Below are 17,712 nucleotides of genomic sequence, written 5' to 3' on the forward strand. Positions count from 1 at the left end.
AGAATCTCCAGCAGACTCCCCACTGAGTGCGGAGCCTGACGTAGGGCACAATCCCAGGACCCTGTGATCACAACCTGAGCCGAAATCAAAAGTCAGATGCTCAACCAACTGAGCCACCTAGGAACCCCATGAGTAGTCCTTTTTATGCACAAATACATACTGGCCTACACCAAAAACCCATCTAAACCCATTCACAATCACCTCCTTCCCTTCTAGCATTCCGGAAGTGCCAAGGAAGTGACTAAGGAAGTCTTAGTCATAAGACTTCTTAGTTATAACGATCACCTTCCCCTGAACTCCACTGGGCCTGGAAGGGTTGGTCTTCCCTCCTCTCCTGGCTTTTCAACCTTTCTCCACCCGCTACTTTGCACACTCAATCATGGACACGATTCCTCCACCTTAAAACCAACCAATGAAAATCAACAATGACAAAATGTTTCTTTCAAGCCCATCTGGTGTCTGCTCTCCCTCCCACTTCTTCCCTCTTACAAGATGTGCCTACTGTCTGTACCTGCCTCCCTTCATTCCTCCCCCTCCACAGGACTCTCCCATGGCCACCACGAGTGCATGAAACCATTCTCATCAGGGCCACAGTGGCTTCCTTTAGTCATTCATCTCGTGACCTTTCACTAGCGTCTGCAGCATAACCACATCTCCAGTTCAACTAGCCTCTTCTCATGGCTTCCATGCCCTATCTTCGGACTCTGACTTTCTTGGCCCATTTTTTATTTTGATGATTTCAGTTTACTTTAGAAAGTTCCTAAATGCCTGTGGTGACATTATGGGGGTTGCTTAATTAAGCGGCAACCCAAGTGCTTCCAGCATTCCGAGAGAATATGCATAGTTCGGGGTGGTCCGCTGTCATCCTAATCAGGAAAGCCATACTCCAGAGGCATACAGCACGAGCATTTCTATGACCTGTCACTTTATTAACACCTGATGCTTTGTTAATTAGTCTACTGAATTGCAGAAGTGGATTTTTTCTGGTGGACACTGTGAACTATTGACTAGCATTCTGAATATGTAAAAGGGGGTCTACATGGTGAAATTAAAGGTATTCAAGAGTTACAGATGGCTACATTTATTTTAGAATCTCTTTCTATCTTTTCATGAACAGGGCATAAGAAAGGTTTTTGCCCTGTGTAAGATGGAGTTCTCCAACCAGCTCTGAAATCTGGGGAGTTCTAGTTTCTCTGACGCCAGCTCTAAAGGAAGAAAACCCTGCCACTGGAATTTTAGGTGTTTGTCTTGAGTGAAACTCATTCAGGGTGGTGGTCAAAGCACCGAAGAGCACAGAATGATGGGATATTCTCCAGCCTATGTGAGAAACAGCTGTCGTGAACTATTTTGAATTTTCTGAGTAATTAATGTTCGATTTCGAAAGTCAGTGTGGTACGATGTGATTTGTGATCTGATTTCTTTTATAGAATGTGCTAAGATCATGAAGAGATGAGGTAGCCCTTTCCATCTCAACTTTTGGCTACCACAAGCTATCATAAAGAATCTAAGAGCCAAGTTGGCTTAGGGATGGGAACCTTCCAGGGCCAAGGCTTTGGCTTCTGTGCTTCTCTATTAACATGTAACAGTGGAGGCAATCTCACCCACTCCCATTTCTTAATGTCCAGGTATTAATGGCCTCCAAATCTCTCTTCTGGGCTCCAGGCTATAATTAACCAACTGCCCTAAAATCCTTTGGATGTCCTATGGAACATTCAATACTGAACTCACCATCTTCTCAATCTCACCCGATGCCCCAACTAGCTCTTTCTGTAATCGCAGTGTTAGTAGTTCCCAAACATTAGTCTATAGGCTGACTAGAAGGGTATCACCTAGGGGAACTTATTAAAAATACACAGTCTTAGCTCCCACTGTGATCTTTTGAATAAAAATCTCAATGTAGAGCCTAGGAATCTGAACTTTTTATTAAATATTTCATTTATTTATTTGACAGAGGGAGAGAGATCACAAGTAGGCAGAGCAGCAGGCAGAGAGAGAGGGCGAAGCAGGCTCCTTGCTGAGCAGAGAGCCCGATGTGGGGCTCTATCCCAGGACCGTGAGATCATGACCTGGACTGAAGGCAGAGGCTTAACCCACTGAGCCACCCAGGCGCCCCAGGAATCTGAGTTTTTAACAATCTCCCTAGGTTAGTCCACTATACCACCAGATTTAGGAATTACTGCCTTATGTGGCCAAACTGCCCCAACATCCACCAAAGTCAAAAACTGAGTGCCCAGGCACCTGGGTGGCTCAGTGGGTTAAAGCCTCTGCCTTCTGCTCAGGTCATGATCCCAGGGTCCTGGGATTGAGCCCCGCATCGGGCTCTCTGCTCAGCATGAAGCCTGCTTCCTCCTCTCTCTCTGCCTGCCTCTCTGCCTAGTTGTGATCTCTGTCAAAAAATAAATAAAATATTAAACAAACAAACAAACAAACAAACTGAGTGCCGTCACGGAAAGTAGGCTTAAAGGGGAAAATATGCAAAAAGAACAGGAGTAAACTCGACTTGTTCATTTAAGAGGGAAAAATCTGCCATCTGTAGGTCTTGGTCTATGTTCGCTCTTCTTTGTCTCCCTGGATAGCAATCTGATGGCTCTTACACATTCCGTTTTTCCTCTTCTAGGGAGAGAACTAACCAGTGGTAGTCTATGTTTCTCTCTGTGGGTACCTTTAGTGATAACATTGGAATTCTTTACTTTCATAATCAACCTTATGTATTGGTTTTTAACAATAGAGATGACTTTTTTACCACTCTGGGTAACATTTCTTGGTGTTAAGAACTTAGGGAAATTTGATTTAGATGGGATCTTGTAGGGGGTGATAGGCCAGTCTATAAGAAGGTCCCAGAAAAATCTCTGGAAATCAATATCACTCCTTACTAACACTTGAGACAAACATCTTTAAATTGAGGCTGAAGATGTTCCTGACTCCTGTAGACTGATTTAAGTGGCCTATCTAAGGCTTCCCTTGTGTCTGCCCTATCTAGTACTATAGGATATGCTTTCGTTACTTTCATACAACACTCCCTTCTCCAACTAGACCATAGGCATCCTGAAGACAGTGGAGCCACTCAGGTTCCTGGGCACAACACATGTTGTCTTGGGGCTGGCAGAGGCCCTCAAGAGTCTAACCTCCAATGTTCAAATGAGTCTGGAGACCATCTTTCATGGGTGTTGTAGAGTAGATCCTGCAAAAAGTCTCAACCCAATAGCTTCTAGTCTGTACATCATAATGGGCAAGAAAAAGAAGGAACACCAAAGACAGAGTTCACCCCTCTGAGTGCAAAAATCACTGGCCTCTTCTTCTCTGGGCCCCTCCTAGTCACAGCCCTACCCACCAGGTAGGTTATAGCCACTGGGCTGACTCAGACGAAGGTGAAGCTTAGACCCAAAGTGACGATGAAGATACAAGTCACTTAAAGAAAAAAAAGTAGGGGCGCCTGGGTGGCTCAGTGGGTTAAGCCGCTGCCTTCGGCTCAGGTCATGATCCCAGGGTCCTGGGATCGAGCCCCGCATGGGGCTCTCTGCTCAGCAGGGAGCCTGCTTCCCTCTCTCTCTGCCTGCTTCTCTGCCTACTTGTGATCTCTGTCTGTCAAATAAATAAATAAAATCTTTAAAACATATATATATATATATATATATATATGCACAAAATCTAGTATGTCCTAGAAGACACTGGTTAAATTTTCTCAAAGGCTATTCTGCCAGAAAAATTACAAACAGATTTGTATTTTTGTTGTTGTTTTTGGTTTTTTTGAATCTTTGTTTTGTTTTGTGCTTTGTTTGTTTGTCTTAACAAAGCAGACATTTTCCCATAGGAGCTTGTTTAAAGGGATAATGGGATTTTTTTAGGCTCAGATATACCTGGAATCAAGTAGGCTTTTGAGCCTGGCTGTTTTCCTATTGGCCCTGCCATTCCTCAGGGGCCCCATGTTCAAGATCCACAGTCAACTTCTAAATGAACTTTTGATTCAAGGTTTTCTTTAGAATTAACTCTCTTCTACATCAAGAGAGAAATCGTTGTTTTCATCATTGCAAAAGGATTTTTCCTAAGTGTCCAACAAGGCAATAAACTAGAGCAACTGAACAATGCTTGGAGACCAGGCACAACACTGACTTCTTGTATAGACTTAAAAGGATAAATTACCAAGAGAGATAGTAGAACCCTCTTCTCTGGGAAACCCTTAAATAGAGACTAAATTTGTACCTACTTTCAAGGGTTTAAATGTGACCTGGGTGGAAGAGATATCCTCTTCCGGCAAGGCCCTCCCACCAGGCACATCAGCTTTCTGCCTTCTTAGAACAAACATACTGACGGACATTCCTCCCACAACTGGGTTTCATCTGCACTCCTGGTGCAAGGCCACACGCAGACACCCAGAGCCACAGTCCCAACCCCATGGCCAACATTTACACTTCCATCCAGATGGTTTTGGGATGCCTCACAATGAACTTTTTTCCAAGTCCTTGAGAACTATCAGTATCACGCAGGGAGAGGAGGGCACTGTTTGCTCACTGGCTCTAACCCTGTAGCAGTAAGGAGGTTTATAAACAGCTTTCAAAAGCAAGTCATGATCCTGGAGCCCCGAGATCGAGGCCCGCACCAGGCTCTCTGCTCAGCAGGAGGGTCTGCTTCTCCCTTGGACCTTCCCCTTCTCATGCTCGCTCGCTCGCTCTCATTCTGTCTCTCTCTCAAATAAATAAATAAAATCTTAAAAGAGCAGGACTCATTCAGTTTCCTCAAAAAATGAAGGAAGATAGGTAGGAGAACACTGACTTTTTCTTGTGCTCTCTTTATTAGCAGTCTCATTTACATTATTAGAAGTCTGGAATTGGAATGTATAATCTATCCACCGGGAGCATATATATTTTGAATTAGGGGAGTTTACGTCCTCTCGGGTCACAAGGCTGTGGCCAAGATAGGGTTTCATGAATGAACGAAGATATTTATTGACAGTAGGACTTAGGATAAGAATTGAGAACCAATGCTTCGCACAACAGAAACCGTGCAGGAAAAACAGGTTCTGGAGGCAGGTACAGGGTGTATGTAGCTATAGGATTTTAAAATATATATCCTGCTGGCTCTGTTTCTCTGGGCAACCAGAGTGTCAGTATTTTCTAAAGCTTTCCCAGGGGTTGAAATGTTCAGCTGGAGTTGAGAACCTCTGGTCTAGGAGTACTTAATCCCTTAGGGGGTCCGTGGGAGGCTTTGAAGGGTCTGAACCCTTGGAACTCAAAAACGAAATTGTGCCTGTATGTTTCCCGGGCCTCGTTCAAGCTCTCAGCTGGTCCGCAGACTCCCTTCCCTGACATCCCTCCACAAGCACTGTTTGCTTTTGTTTAAGTATCTCTGGTCACAGGAAACACCTGCCTCCCTGAGGGAGTCCATCTCCTCTGGAAATGGTTCTAAAAGTCAACCCCCTTGGGCACCTGGGTGGCTCAGTGGGTTAAGCCTCAGCCTTCCACTCAGGTCATGATCTCAGGGTCCTGGGATCGAGCCCTGCATCGGGCTCTCTGCTCAGCAGGGAGCCTGCTTCCCCTTGTCTCTCTCTGCCTGCCTCTCTGCTTACTCTGATCTCTGTCAAACAAATAAATAAAATCTTTAAAAAAAAAAAAGTCAAACCCCTTGAGGAAACTGAGGCACAAGGAGCCTTATTTTGAATAAAAGAATCACAAAACACTAGTCAGAAGAATACCTTGTGCTGTTCATGTGAAAATTCTTCATTTTATCGAGGGAAAAACGGAGGTACGGAGAAATTAGATGTCCTGCCCCAATTAATAGTGCTAATGTTAGGTACGAGGGGGAAAGCCAGGCCCCCTGGTTCCCTGTTTGATGTCCTCCCTTGACTGCAGGCAGTAGAGTCCCTTCATGGAGGTAACCCGCAGTGGGACACTTCAGAGGAGCAGGGCTGGGATCTGACTGAGGAAAAAACCCCGATTCCCTGTCTCCCACCTTCGCTCTGAAAGGCAGAATCTGAAGGGAGTGGCCCTCTTCCTTCTTCCATGCTGAATGCCTCTCCATCCCCGCCAGCCCTGTGACTGAAGATGAAGATGACAAGAAAACCCAGCTCAAGAGTCATCCTGATGCTGTACGAGGTACCAGCTGGGAGACACTGGCCTATTTTATTCCCCAGAAACATGGGCGCAGGCACCGAAACGAAGAGGCCATGAACACGTTCTGCCTCTGGTCTTCTGGAAGGTGTTGGGTAATGATAAGATAGTGATCTGATGGTTTAAGATTGACGTGTTTAGGATGGAATCAGGCTCATTAATAACTTGGGGTCCTTAGTTTCAGCATTTCAATATCTTCCATTTGTTACCAAGTAGCTTCACATCTCACCAGGCTTCTTCCTACCTCTGAGTCGGATTGCCTTGTCTATAGATAAAGGCAATAATATCCAGCTTAGAACCTCAGAGAAGGGGCACCTGGGTGGCTCAGTCATTAAGCCTCTGCCTTTAGCTCAGGGCATGATCCCAGGGTCCTGGGATCATGTCCCCCATCGGGCTCCCTGCTCAGCGGGAAGCCTGCTTTTCTCTCTGCCACTCCCCCTGCTTGTGTTCCCTCTCTTGCTATCAAATAAATAAATAAAATCTTAAAAAAAAAAAAAAAAGAACCTCAGAGAACTACTGCATGGAGTGAATTACCTAAGGGGCCAGTGGGGCACTTGGCATACAGGGAATGTGGCCAGTCTTTGGTGGCTGTTATTATTATCACAATTATCAAAATGCAAATATTATACTGACCAATTATTCTCCTATCTGCCTTTTCTCACCACACGACACCCTTTTGAAGACCAGACAGGATATCACAGTATATTCTGAAATCCCCCGATCTCCGGAAGCATAGAAAATACCCCAATCTGTGCTCACGGTAGGTATCAGGAAGAACTTGGGGTGAACTGAATGGAACGGACCCCACCTACCTGATTAATTTGTTCTTTCAGGGGTATTTCCGATCCGAGCTCTGCCTCGAGGCTCACGGGGTCAGTGCATTCAACAAGGGTGTCATCAGTCACTTCTCCATTGAGGGGGTGCTCCATGACACTGCTGTGTTGGGGCCACTCAGGGTGCCCAGAGTCAGTGGTCTCTGCACCCTGGACAGTGGCATTTTCATGCCCATCGCCTCTGGCATCAGCTGCTGTCGGCTCGTTTGAAATCACAGCTGAATCACAGGGGGCTTCTGTGTCTTTGGGTGAAAATTCACTCTCTTCAGGAATCTTGGCAATTTCTGCTTTGTCTCCAGTGGCTGAGGTGTCACTGGCGTTGTCAGACATTTTAATACCTGTCAACATGATTACAAACATTTTCTGCTTTAATCTGAATTGTTAAACTTGAATCCAAAACCCCAAATAATCAAAGCTGGTAGTAGAAGGATTTCTTCTACCAATAAGAAACTTTATGTACCCTTGGAGTTGGCTGAACTATGGCCCCCAAAGATATCCTTATCCTAATCCTTGGAATCTGGGAATGTTACCCTTATGCAGCAAAAAAGAATTTTGCATATATGGTTGAATTAAGGATTCTGGGATGGGGAGATTATCCTGGGTTATCTGGGTGGGTCCTAAATGAAATTATTAGTGTCCTGAAGGAAAGAAAGAAGGAGATTTGATTACAGAGAGGAGAAGGTAATGAGTGGACAGGAGCAGAGCTTGGAGTAATGAAGACAAAGGAAGGGCCATAAGCCAGGGGATATGGGGATTTGTAGCCACCAGAAACTGCAAAAGTCAGGGAAACCATTCTCCCCTCAGAGATGCCAGAAGGAACCAGACCTACCAACACCTTTTGACTTTAGCTTGGTGAAGCTGGTTTTGGATGGCTGACCTCCAGAACTGTAAGAGAAGAAATCTGTGTTGTTATAAGCCACTAGTTTGATGTAATTTGTTACAGCAGCCATAGGAAACTAATACGACCCTACAGTGCTATCTCTAAACTTTCATAGATCTCTTATGTGGTATGGGGGGATATGTCTATGGAAACTAAGAGCATTATCTGTATCTGTGAAATTACTTAACATCACTTTATTAATTATAATTGTAGCAATAATGAGAATAAGCACAGAAAAGACCCAAGAGCTTATCAAAAACAAGTTGACCTTTAGCTTTGCAACATTCTCAGAGATTCACATCAAGAAAGAGACCTATGAACACATAAGTGTGCTTTGCTGGACACCAGCTGGTGAAGATCTGGGCTTTATTTGGACAACAGTTACACAGGGAAAGACAGGAATTGGGAGGGAAAGAAGGGCAGGTCACTTTTACTAAAGTACCTACAAAGCTGAAAACTCTTTATGAAGCTTGCAAGTTATTATATCTTGTAGGACAGCACCATTCAACAGAAATTTTTGCAATGATGACAATGTTCTACGCTGTAATTAACATCCACATATGCCCACTGAACATGTGACATGGGGCTGGTACAACTGAGCACCTTTTTTTTTTTCCCAAGATTTATTTATTTGAGAAAGAGTGGGCCTAAGAGCAGAGGGAGAGGGAAAGAATCTCAAACAGCCTCCCTGCTGAGCCTGGAGCTTGATGTGGGGCTTGATACCATGACCTTGATACCCTGCCCTTGAGATCATGACTTGAGCCAAAATTAAGAGACAGGTACATGCCTCACTGAGCCAACAAGGTACCCCCCAACCCAACTTTTTTTTTTAAGATTTTATTTACTTGACACAGATCATAAGTAGGCAGAGAGGCCAGCAGAGAGAGAGAGAGAGAGGGAAGCAGACTCCCTGATGAGCAGAGAACCCGATGTGGAACTCTATCCCAGGACCCTGAGATCATGACCTGAGCCAAAGGCAGAGGCTTAACCCACTGAGCCACCCAGGCACCCCTCAACTTTTTAAAAATGGGTTCTACACCCAGCACGGAGCCCAATGCAGGGCTTGAACTCACGACCCTAAAATCAGGACCTGAGCTGAGATCCATGGCCAGAGGTTTAACCAAATAAGCCACAGGCACCTTAGCAACTATATTTTAAGTTTTATTTAATGTTAAATGATTTAAGTTTACATTTTACATAGGCATGTGTAGCTAGCAGCTACCTTACTGGATAGCACAGATCTAGAAGGCTAATTTAAGATGACAATTTTCTCAGGCTAACGTGAAAACAGTGTTCTCACTATACCAGACGCCACGTCTTAGTCCAATCAGTGGATATTTATGTTGACCTCAGTGTTTACCAACTGGTCAAACCTCAAGTTGCCACTAAAGCCACGGTATGTGAGAAGCCACTTAACATACTGGCCACATGGAGTGTAGGCTTTGAATCACACGCATGTGTAACTCTGGTCCCTCACGGAGCCGTCCCCAAGGTTGTCTGGCTAGTGTCTTTGCTCATGCTCTGTTGTCCCCATTCCTTTCTCAAGGTTTCACACACCACTCTCCTGTTGTGAGTTTCAAATATCTACTTCATTCCATTGAGATGGAATGTGAAATAGTGGTTTCCAGAAACTGAAGGAAGGGGAATGAGAAGGGACTTCTAATGGGCACAGATTTCTATGATGTGGGAAGAAAATGTTCTAAAATTAGACAGTAATGGCTGCACAACTTGTGAATATTCCGAAGACTAATGAAACTGTACACTATCAAAGAGTGAGTTCAGTCATATGTGAATCATATCTCAATATATAAAGAGTATACACAATACATACAACCTATAATGTTACATGTTAATAACTGTTATTTTAAAAATTCTACTTCTGGATAAATAGTTCCCATGGCCAGCTGGACACTTATTCCCATCCAAATGAAAACCTGTTGTCTTACTGCTAATACCTGTTCTTCCTCTTAACTTAACGGTGCCTAGATTTCCCCAATAACCCAGGCTTAAAACCTCAAGGCTGTCAAAAGCTATCATTTATTGAGTGCCTATTAAGGCAAGCTCTTTACATATATTGTCTCCTGTGAGTCAGATATTAGGATCTCCATTTTATAGACGAGACAACAGAGGCTCAGTAAATGGCAGGTTTGAGATTTGAACCCATCTAATCTTGAAGTTGAACCATATCAGAACTATATCTGCAGTGCCACCAGCGTCTTCTCTTACATTGAACCAGTGCCCAAATCCTAGAGGCCCTTGATTCAGAATTCATGTCTTGTCTTTTACCTCTCTCCCCACGGCTACCCCTCTGGCTCAGGTTCTCATTGCGGTTCATGGTGGTGATTTCAACACTGGGTTCACCTTCGCCTGTTGCTCTCCCTTTTACTTCCCCACCCTTCCCCATCCCATTCCCATATTCTCAGGGCCTTTGCACCATTGAGATGAGGCCACCAGCTTTAGCTGGCATCCAAGCACCTCTGCACTCCAGTCCTACCGGCGTTCCTCCCACTGTTCCCTTCCAAAACCTGGACTGAGACTGGGACATTCCCATGGCTGTTGGTTCAGTATGTTGTGTTTCACACATTGAAGACCCAGTGAAAAAAACCACAGCCTCCATTGTTCATTCCGCCCAACTGGATACCATTTTTCTTCCTCTGACCTGCCAGAGTGCTTTGTGTCTAGCTCACCTTGGTTAGAGTTGCTTGAGGGTTTTCCTATTCTCGTACATTGTAAATGCTATGAAGACAAGGGTTTTCCATATCTTGTTTTCATATTTGATGTAGCACTTAACGTGGTTTCTGGAACATACATAGTGGGAAGCTCAACACATACGTATATTGTTATATTAATATTTTTGGAGACTTAAAATTAAAATGTAATTTGGATTAGTGTTTTTGTATTTCTTGGGCAAACACCCAGTAGTATGATTACTAGATTGTAGATGTACCTCTGTGTTTATGGCAGCATTATTTACAAGAGCCAAACTCTGGAAGCAGCCCAAGTGTCCCTCAGTAGATGAATGGAAAAAGATGTGAGATAGATATATATCTCTCACATATATAGATACATATATCTAATAATATAATATATAATATATATATATATTATGCAGCCAGAAAAAAGAATGAAATCTTGAAATCTTGGCATTTGCAATGACATGGAAGGAGCTAGAGTATAAAGCTAAGTGAAATAAGTCAGAGAAAGAAAATACCATATGATTTCACTTGTAGGTAAAATTTAGGAAAGAAAACAGACAAAGAAAAAAAGAGAGAGACAAACCAAGAAACAGACTCTTGACTATAGAGAACAAACTGATGGTCACTAGAGGGGAGGTGGGTGGGGAGATGGGGGAAACAGGTGATGGGGATTAAAGAGGGCACTTGTGATGATCACCAGGTGCTGTACAGAATCGCAGAATTACCATATTGTACACCTGAAATTAACAGAACACCGTATGTTAATTATATTGGAGTTTAAGTTCTTAAAAATGTAATCTGAAATGAAAGCAAGCAGAAAATGCCTTTACCCCATTTACTCCTCAAGAGCAACCTTACAGCAAATGGTTCCAAACATTCTATATCCTCTTTCCTTTGTCCTTTGTCACCCAATGAGCTAAGTTAGAATGTCTCCTTCCAAACAAAAATGCTTGAATTCAGTAATAAACTCCCGCAAACAAGTCTACGGGTGGAAGAGGCAAAAAATGCACACTTCGCTTTAGCTGCTATATAAAGTCAAGGTTAGTCAAGGCGGGAGGTGATCTGCAAAGAGTATGGTCAATGCCTAGCTGAAGCAGGAGAGAAGGAAACAAGGCCACCGTACAGACAAGGGAGTCGCCGTGGCTCGTGGGAGGAAGGTGGAACTGAGTGAGGGTACTTGAGAAGCTGCCATCCATTTGGAAACTTACAAAATCTTCTTGAAAATCTCTGAGTCAGGACTGGGCTAAGACAGTTGGCAAACAGCAGCCTGCTGCCACATCTTGCCCTCCGCTGTTATGGTAAATAAGATTTAATTGGGCCACAGACACATTCACTTGTTGATATACCATCTATGGCTTCCCTAACACTGCAATGGTTGAGTTGCGTGGCTGAAAAGAACTTATGGCCGGATGCCTGGGGGGCTCAGTCGGTTAAGAGGCTGCCTTCCGCTCAGGTCATGATCCCAGGGTCCTGAGACTGAGTCCCACAGGGCTCCCTGCTCGGCGGAAAGCCTGCTTCTCCCACTCCCACTGCCTGCAGCTCCCCTGCTTGTGTTCTCCAACTCTCTCTCTCTCTCTCTGCCAAATAAATAAAATCTTGGAGGAAAAAGAAAAAAGACCTTATAGCCCACAAAGTCGCAAAGCCTAAAATATTTACTTTCCAGCCCTTGACAAAAATGTTTGCTGACCCCTGGTCTAGTACGTGCGTGGCTCAGGTGCCATGACCTAAACCTCTTTCCGTTTTATCCTATCCTCATCTGGGTCCTGGGGACATAAGGAAAATGGGTGCGTGAATAAATGATGCTTCGGCATCACTTTTGTTCCCACCTTGTATCCATGAGTAGCTGGTCAGAGGCACTCTCTGATAGTTTTATTTCTTTGTAATTTGAAAATCCTTATTATTCATCTGGACGACTAAGGCACTCCGAACTATTTCACTTTTCTAGAAGCAGGGACGTGAGAATAAACCTAGCTACAATAAACATTCCTGGGCAAAGCAAAAACATTTTGGACGCTTTATTGATTATGCTTTGTCCTAAATGTGTCTCCATGCTATTCCTAACGGGCTCTAAAATACTTCAGGATCTATTGCACGACTCTATTGTGCGACTCTATTGTGTGACATATGCGCAGGTGTAACTTACAGGCAGGGGTGAAGGGGATGAGGGGGGTGGAGGGGTAAGGAGGGCGGGGCATGGTTGGTTAACATCAGGGGTGCCCTGTTCAGGAATATACTCTCCGGAGGTCTTGAGTTAGCATTCAGAATCTGTCACTGGGGGCACCTGGGTGGCTCAGTCAGTTAAACATCTGCCTTTGGCTCCAGTCATGATCCCATGATCCTGGGATCGAGTGTCGCATAGGGCTCCCTGCACCTTGGGGAGCCTGCTTCTCCCTCTGCCTCTCTCTGTGTCTCTCATGGATAAATAAATAAAATCATTAATTAAAAAAAATCTGTTACTGGGTGTTCCCTCTAGATAGGGCTTCACTAACACCCTCTTTAGTCACTACCCCAGGCTGTGCTAATTAGCACAAGGGAGATTAGAAACCATTTTTCACCAGTGAAATGGGAAATGCTTCAGATAGGTGGACTGGCAAGCAATCACGCACAGGTGCCACCTGCCCTTCTGTTCCCAGGGCACAAGAATATACTGGGTTCAGCAGCTTAGCGCTCTTTGAGATAGACATTTTCTAGTTCTGCCTTGATTGTGAGAGCATGCCAAAGCCTGACTGGGTTAGTGAGTCCTGCCAGAGGCCCCAAAGGATGGAGACTGCATCAAGCTTCATCAAGCTTCTAAGAACAAGCTGAGGGTCCAGGTGCCTTAGGTCTGTTCACCTCAGCTGGAGAAACAGCTGTAGAAAAATGGCTGAGCAAAACCTTTTTTCCCTGTGACTGCCCTGCCTTCAACCATCAACAGGAAGCTATCCCTTCAGAAATACCCCAAATAAGATGTTGAACCCATACTGTTAAAAATATTGACCGTCAACCTATACATTTCGAAGACTGTATTTTGACATCAGTTGGGATAATAAAAATGGCCACCACACTGTTCACCCTACTTTAACTGCTAATTGTATGTTATCTTTAATCTCTGTTTACTTTGACCTGTTACAGGTCTCCGTTTTCTCTAAACCAAAACCAAACCCCCAAATCTTCGTTCGCTCTGGTTGACCTTCATCTCCTCTGCGTGTTATGACAGGAGAGATGTAATCCGTTTTGAAGACTGTGCCCTTGTATCCGAGGCCATTAGAAACTGTTGTATCCTAAAGACAGCTGTTCAGGCACAGTGACCATCAGAGTGCACTCCGACTACAGCTGTGACACACGCTATTTCCTGGGACAGTCCCGATCTTAGCCTGGGTACCCCAGAAGCGGTAAGACATAAATCTCTCCCGATTCAGGGTTTGGAACACTCATCAGCGCAGCCTGTCTTGATGCTAGCGAAACTCAACCCACAGAAACAAGGAGGCTTCTTTAGGAAACTTCAAGGAGAGGAAGAGTAGCATATAAAGGAGCCTTTGTGGGCTGGGAGTAAGTTAGTTTTTCATGAGTAAATTCATTCATCACCTAAAATGCTCCCAGAACTACTGGAGTAAGTACACCACAGGCTCCAAAAATAAGTTCAAAACGGAAGACATGGCTACTGTCCTTCAGAAAATGAATAATCTGTTTTCACGTTATCCCTGGTCAATGAAGATCCAGGAAACTGTTTCAAGCAAACATGCCACGGTTAAGAGAGGATACAAAACCACACACCAGATAAGGGAAAGATGTGCTGGAATGACACTGACCTCCTGTAAAGGAGAACCTTGAACCGGAATGAGACTGACCTTGTGCAGAGGAGAACCTTGAAAGTGGCTTTGCTGGGAATACTCAGGCATGGTGAGATAAGAGTATGTGCAAATGCCCTGCACCAGGAATGATGTCTAGATAACTGGGATGAATGTGTGGGCCACCAGGAGGCAGTATGAAAGAATAGTGGGGCAGGTGGCTTGGGGGGTGGGGGGTAGGGGGTAGGGGAGTTCTCTGAGGAAGAGAGAGAAGGCTCTGGTCCCACCATCTCTGTATGGGTGCACAACTTATTACTGTTGAGCTTCCTCCCTTCCTCTTCTGTGGAGTAAGAGGGGACAAAATGCTCTGGATACTGGGTTTCCAAACCCCGAAGACTGCAGGACTGGGACCAGTCCATGATGGTAGAGAAAAATGAGGACAAGATCGCAAGTTTTTCATCAGTCTAAATTTATTAAAGGACCGCCTTCATCTTACAAGGTTAGACTTCATGCCTTTCTTGGCATTAAAGTCTTTCACTTTATGAAATAGTAGTGCCGTGGAATGATTTCTTTTTAAATAGCCTCTTTTGGCAAAATAAGGATTTGGTAACACAGGACCCTAGGGAAAATCACTGCCCCCAATTTTAAAAAGGACTGGTCAGTGAGGACCAGGAACAAAAATTCTGGGTGAGAGGTTACTCAGCTCCTAAGAGATCCCCCCCCCCGCCCCCGCTTAGGAAGTCCCAGCTTGTTTCCTCCTGTCTATCTTGCATTGGTCTCCTGTGTATTTTTCTGAACTACAGATGGGACCTATTTGCTCCCCTGTTTAAAAACCATTAGGTTTTTGATGTCTGGGTAGCTCAGTCTGTTAAGTGTCTGCCTTCAGCTCAGGTCATGCATGATCCCGGGGTCATGGGATGGAGTCTCACATGGGGCTCCTCGCTCAGCAGGGAGCCTGGTTCTCCCTCTCTCTGCCGCTCCCCCTGCTTGTGCGCGCTCTCTCTCTGACAAATAGATAAAATCTTTAAGAAAAAAAAATTTGGTTTAAACACCTTTGCATGACATCTGTGACCCCGATCTCTTTATCCACCTCCTCCAGCTCTTAGGACACCTTCCACTCTGGCCTCACCAGACTTTCCATTAGTGCTCACAGCTTGTAACCACTCCCTACCTCGCCTTTGCCTGTCTGGTTCCCCTGTCTGGGCTGCCCTGCCTTCAGCCGCCTGGCAACCTCCTACTCATCTCTCCATGTCTAGTGTTACTTTTTACTCTAAAATTTTCCCTAATTTCCCCCACTCTTTTCCCAAGAATTAATTGCTTCCCGAACCTCCATGCTCTGTGTGACACTCTGCACGGACTTCTACAGCATTTGTAAGGCGGATCTGTCTGTGTGTCATTTCCTCCTCCTCCAGGACTGTGACCAACGAGCACTGAGCTTGGGTTCTGACCCTCCGATGTTTACAGAACTGAAATGTATTGTTTGATATTGATTCAAGAGAGAGAATATTTGACATTAGCCAGACTTATAAATAAATGGCTTCTTGTATGGGCCTAATCCTTGGTATTCTAGAAAGCCCCCCTCTCACCCTCAAACTCCTTCTGCACTGACTCCCTTGTGTTTCAAATACTACCCTGGAAGTTTCATTCCTTTGCTTAAAGCTTACAATGTAAGGACTTATCAGAGTCTTTCCTGAGCTCAGGCTCTGATGGAGGAAAGGGGGGAGCAGGGGGTGAATATGGGTGAGGTTGGAAAGGGGCACTAGGAGGAAAGGAGGGCAGAAAGAGGCCTCTGAGGAGAAAGCCTGTCTCCTCGGTTACGTCGGGTTGGGGTTCAAAAGACACTGATTTGAGAAGCCACCTGTTTGTACCCCTACAGTTTAGGATGGGAACTGATGGGATGAGCAGGACGCAGATACACAGCCCTAAGCCCAGACAGAGATAACGTCTTACTCCAGGAAAGAGCAGTGAAGTTCAGGCGCCTGGAAGGAGACGGCTGGAAATAGTCACCAGATTCCAGCGCGGAAGAGGAGAGAGTGGGCGAGCGGGTGGGGCCTGGGGAGCCTGGGTTAGGCTCGGTGCGGGCCGTGAAGCCAGGTGGTACCAGCTTAGGGTGTTGGCTGGGGTGGAAATGCAAGCGCGGCTGCAAGGGAGATGATGAAGTTGGGTGGGAAGTCAAGGCCAGAGCCGCTCGGTTTTCCAAGGCCAGAGCTCGGCTTTCCGAGGCCAAAGGCCAGCATACCCCACGATGGAAGCCTTTGCCTTATGGGGACCTGCTCCCTCTGTGACCCCCTGTGGCGAGGGCCCTGCAGCCTGCCTCTGACTCGGACCCGGGACCCTGGGGAAACTTTCTCAGCTTTGCTCGGTGCCGGGACCGGATAGTTGGAGAGCACGGGTCAGGCTCCGCGGAGGTTCACGCCGGCCGAGGGGGCAGACCCCGAGTGCGGGCGTGTGGGTGTGTGCATGAGCGTGGACCCAGAGCGACACACACTCACACACACACACTCACACGCCCGCACCCACGCAGGGCCCTCGGCCGCGCCGCCCGCACCTCCCCGGACCTTCACCCCAAAGTCCGGTCCTCCCGGCTCCCGCGCCCGGTGCCAAGTCCCTGCCGATGGCTTCCCACTAACGCAGCGGGCACGAGTCGGGGGCCAGGAAGAGCAGCGACGGCAGGGTCTCCCCACCACCCCGCTGCGGCGGTCCCCGCACTCCCCCGCCCGCCGGGGGAAAGGGATGCGGAGAGGGTGCCCGGGGCTCTTACCGCTCAGGCGGCCGAGTGCGCGCGGGAGCGCCCGCCGGGTCCCGCCCCGCCACGTCGGCAGGGCCGGCGGGGACGCGGCCGGAGGGCGGGCCGGGAGGGGGACACGGGGCGGCCAGCCGAGCTGCCCCGCCCAGCCGCCGGCCCAGGAGGAGCCCCGCCCCCGCGTGCGGCCGGCCCTGGAGCGAGAGCGCGGCCGGATCAGCTCGGCACCCACCCTGGGCCGGGCGGGGATCCTCCTGGGAAACTTGGCTTTTCAGCTCTGTGCCCGCGGGGAGAGCCGAAGGGCGCTACCCCTACCTGGGGCGGGTCTCGGGGTTCCCCGCGACCGTTTCCTGCCTTTAAAGGCGCCCTGAAAACCCCGCAGGCAGTTTCCCGAGGAGGCGACCGCTCAAGTTCAGCAAGAGTTTATGATGCCTCGATTGTGCGTTAAACAGAGCTTTCCCTTCCCCTGCGGGAGGGAGTGCGATCTGATTTAAAACCAACCAAGTAAACAAAAAGCTTTCTAGAAGGCCAATTTGGAAATGGAGATCAAAATTGAAAAGCATTAGCTTTGGCCCAGGAATCCCACATTTTGCAAATGTGTCTTCAGAGTCAAATGTGCGAATATGTATTTGCGAGGATATTTATTGTTGTTTATGCCTGGAAAAACCTGAACATAATACTCTGTTCCA

The 17,712-nt window shown here is 46.4% G+C and overlaps 1 protein-coding gene across 2 annotated transcripts in view; it reads right to left on the minus strand.

The window, feature by feature from the left end:
- FAM114A1 (family with sequence similarity 114 member A1) overlaps positions 1-17,097 on the minus strand; it is a 68,027-nt gene extending 50,930 nt beyond the window's left edge. Inside the window, exons 1-3 of one of the 2 annotated variants that reach the window (XM_044224559.1) lie at positions 17,042-17,058; positions 7,767-7,822; positions 6,917-7,275 (exon numbers count right to left, since the gene is read on the minus strand). In XM_044224559.1, coding sequence (XP_044080494.1) covers positions 6,917-7,267 — 351 coding nt within the window. In that variant the 5' untranslated portion in view covers positions 7,268-7,275; positions 7,767-7,822; positions 17,042-17,058. Of the gene's footprint in view, positions 1-6,916; positions 7,276-7,766; positions 7,823-17,041 lie in introns of both variants that reach the window. The other variant, XM_044224560.1, reaches the window with a different exon arrangement.
- Positions 17,098-17,712: the final 615 nt, after the last annotated feature.

This window comes from Neovison vison, chromosome 11, assembly GCF_020171115.1.
Source record: "Neovison vison isolate M4711 chromosome 11, ASM_NN_V1, whole genome shotgun sequence".
NCBI lineage: Eukaryota > Metazoa > Chordata > Mammalia > Carnivora > Mustelidae > Neogale > Neogale vison.